Source organism: Punica granatum, chromosome 2, assembly GCF_007655135.1.
Source record: "Punica granatum isolate Tunisia-2019 chromosome 2, ASM765513v2, whole genome shotgun sequence".
Classification (NCBI taxonomy): domain Eukaryota; kingdom Viridiplantae; phylum Streptophyta; class Magnoliopsida; order Myrtales; family Lythraceae; genus Punica; species Punica granatum.
This window is the reverse complement of record NC_045128.1, coordinates 24,194,726-24,198,417: the sequence shown is the minus strand read 5'-3', so window position 1 is coordinate 24,198,417 and position 3,692 is coordinate 24,194,726. Positions and strand designations below refer to the sequence as shown.

General features: G+C 36.7%; 1 protein-coding gene across 1 annotated transcript; it reads right to left on the bottom strand.

Moving 5' to 3' along the window:
* Positions 1-846: 846 nt before the first annotated feature.
* On the bottom strand, positions 847-1,840 carry LOC116197792 (thaumatin-like protein 1). The gene has a single exon (XM_031528043.1). It carries the CDS (start codon positions 1,731-1,733, stop codon positions 1,071-1,073), a length of 663 nt encoding a protein of 220 aa, XP_031383903.1. The 5' UTR covers positions 1,734-1,840; the 3' UTR covers positions 847-1,070.
* Between the last annotated feature and the right edge of the window lie 1,852 nt (positions 1,841-3,692).

Below are 3,692 nucleotides of genomic sequence, written 5' to 3'. Positions count from 1 at the left end.
GAGTTTAACATTGTCATAGGACCCCCCGAATCTGGATCTCAGGTTCAAGACCAAATTTCAAAGTCCCTAGGTGGTTAGTAACATGACCCTTTAGTGACTTAGGTGGTTCACTGGCCAAATAAATAGTATGGTAATGACTCTAAATTGATCCTAAACAAAGCATACTAATCTAACCCTCTTTGTCGGCCGGGAAATCCCTCTAACACATGTATTTGGAGGAGAAGGAAAATAAAGGGATATGCAGAGTCCACAAAATGAATTTAGGACCTCTTGGTCTCAGCAATGCGATATACATGCATCAAATCCCTATCTCAATTCAATATAATTCAGAGTTTGTGTAAGTAATCTATACTGATAATTGAGAATTGCCACTTTCAGAGATTCTAAGAGAAAATCCAGCTCTTTATATAGTTATAATCGGTGAAAATCTTATCATCACTCGGATGACACTGTTGAGAAAGCGATTCTAGTCAATGTGGCTTTCCTCCAATTTGCAGAGGACAAAGAGTCCGTTTTAGTCATCGCATCAACTTCAGGGGATTACGAGTCCCTAACTCGAAGTTGATAATAGCCATTAAGGGCGAGTAATGGCCACTTAAAGTCGTGGCTGTATAAAGAAGCTCCCCCAGTTTATAGTTAGCAGCATAAGAAATATGTGCAAGACAAACAACGAAACAACTCTGTCAATTGGGGTTCAATTTATTGACTTCTGCCACAACAGATTCTAAAGATTAGAGAAAGTTGATAAGTCTTGATTGCATTTTATTGAACATTCTCGTTAGGAGGCTTGAGAAGTAATTTCATGATTGCATAAGGGTAAATATAGATGAATTACTTGGACCGACCTGGAGAGAGATTAAAGATTAATTATTATTGCATCAGAAATTAGCCCATATCTTTCATACATGCAGTAAAATATGGCACGTACCTCGATCCGGAACTGGTACACTAGTATCCGGTGCTTTATTTCATACATCATCATCATCATTATTATAGTATAAAAATCCAATCTCTACTCCCACAACCGAACACCTAAGAGATTTGAAAGAGGAACGTAGAATTTTTCTGGTTTACGGGCAAAAGGTAACCCTATAGTTCGTGCCACTAGGGCATTTCAACGTGCTGGTCGAATCATCCTGCGGGTAGCTGTAAGCATCGGGGCACCTGTCCTTGAAGAACTTGGAGAAAGTGGTCGGGCCACAGCTTCCCTGCCCATTAGTGCAGCAGTACTCGTTCGTCTTGAAGACGGTGCATGGGTTGTTGCAGCCACCGGGAGCCCTTAACTCCGCAGGGCACTGGCCATTGATATCTGCGGAGCACTGGATTCCACGACACACATTTGTAGCGGGCTTGAGATCCACCGGGATGTTGAACCCGTCGACCAGAGATATGTCAAAGAAGTCTTGGCTGCTTGGCTGGCTCAGCAAAAACTCCACGAGGGTGTTGGGTGGCGTGCCCCAGCCCTGGCAGTTCAATCCCCCAGTGCAGTCCCCGGTCTCACAGCGACCCTGGCCATTGGCATCAAAGCTGCAATTGGTGCGACCCCAAATGCGGGCCGTAGTTGTGTCAGGGTTCATGGTGAGGGACCAACTCTGGCCCGGGTCCAGACGCCGGCCGCCGCCAGGTGAAGCGGCTGCCCACACGGTGTAGTTGCATTGATTGAGAATGTCATAGTTGGTAGCATGGGCAGAACTTAGGAACATGCCCAAGAGGAGGAGCGACAGCAAAGACATTTTTGTTTTTTAATTAGATTTCTTGCGCAAACTCTTTTCAATAGCTATTGTACTCTTTTGTATGTTCGTCTTAGTTATAAAATCGTAGTGCCATTGGGTCTATATAATATGATGGATGGAGGTACGTAAGGAGATGATGTTTGGCGTTGGGCTTATATAATATGATGTTTGGCATATTTGTCAGGAAGTTGAAGTTTCAAAGATTATAATGACAACAACACGCAAAATTAGGCTAGATTGGTGCATTGAATTTGTCAACAAGAAAACGCAACGGTTCTACAAGGGCACTGATGAACTCCGATCAACCTAGCTTTCTTCAAAAAATAATAATAATTTCTCAACGAAATATTGTCAAATTATATAATCTTTTGAGTGAAATATAATATTATTCTCAAACAAGGGAAATTAAACCCAAATGAACAATCACTCAATCTATGAACTCCTAACGGATATGAAAATGCATAATTCTCGCCAACCAACACACACAAATGTTTCCTTCTCGATATGATAGATGTGAGGACTAGTTACTTGATAATCCCGATTGAGAATGCTTCGTAGACAAGAAACAGTTAACGACTACAGTGGGGAAATTTATCCCATAGGAAAAACATAGCTGATACTTTTCAAAGTTTACGTAGGACAGGTTAGTTCATTTTTGCCTCCAAATAGAAGCTGACTTGCGAAAAAATCTTGACTTAGCTGTGGATTTAATTGCATATCCTCTTGGAATATAGAAGATATGATGGGACCCAAAAACCAAGAACAAATGCAGCTAAGTTGGACTACAATACCTAATTGATTCAATCAATCAATTATAATATATAAAACTGAGCTGCGTAATTAAGAAAGTGCCATATAAGTAAAATTACAAACTCTTAGCTCTACGATGCATTGACCTTTCAGTCCTAATTCAACGAACTTACGTTATATTTTACTTGTCCATATTTGATGCAATATTTTTTTGGGACATATTTGATTCAATTTATTTATGTTATCAACATCATTTGTATGTAATCATATACAATTAAATTTCTTGAAAATAAAAAACGTTTTCTCAATAATTGAAAAGAACTCCTTTATATATGTGAAATTGTTCAAGTTCAGTATACAATATGCCCATAAATACTAGACACAAAAACTTGAATTTTCACAAGTGAAGTTATTCTTTTAACCTTCGGGCCAACCCAATTGGATTTATATTACATGATTATCATTATTCATGTTTCTACTAGACTAGATTACATATTTATTCACTCTCACGGTTTTTATTATTTATTAGTTCTACTTGATAAAATATGTTGTTTTTAATCTACGTGTTCTTCTTATCTATTGTGTTAACTATCAACTTCCAATACTAAAAAACTGATAAAAATTTATCGTATAATGCGTGAGCTCAAAATAGTTTTAGTTTAGGTCAAGACACCGCAAAGGATTAGCATCAAGTTTGTGCCTCATAGACTTCCCCTCCCCAATATGCGCGGTGAGGTTTGAAATTCCGTCCAAATTGTGATGTGACATTATTTTTGTTTTCTTATTTTGGGTGAAAGGAATTATACGTTAATTGTCATGCCATTGTTGAAAATTGTAAAACTAAATGCAATTATTATAATTAACATAGTGTTTAATAACAAAGTTAAATTTGATTTAATTTGATTTAGTTTGATTTGATGATACAAAGACAAAAGTAGGGGGGAAAAATATGTGAGAGAATTAGAATAAGATAAAAAAAAATGATTGTGTTATTCAACTGAGGAAAAAGTGTTGAAATTGAGAAAAAATACTAAATAGTTGAGAGAATTTAGTATTAAAAAATTAATTTAAATAATAGATAAGAAAAGTATGAGTAAAAATTTGAACAAAAAGATGAAAAAGTATAAGTAAAATCAAATTTTGTTACCAAACATTCATTATATATTATTTAAAGATGATGCTATAATATAAGTAGAGATTAAATATTTT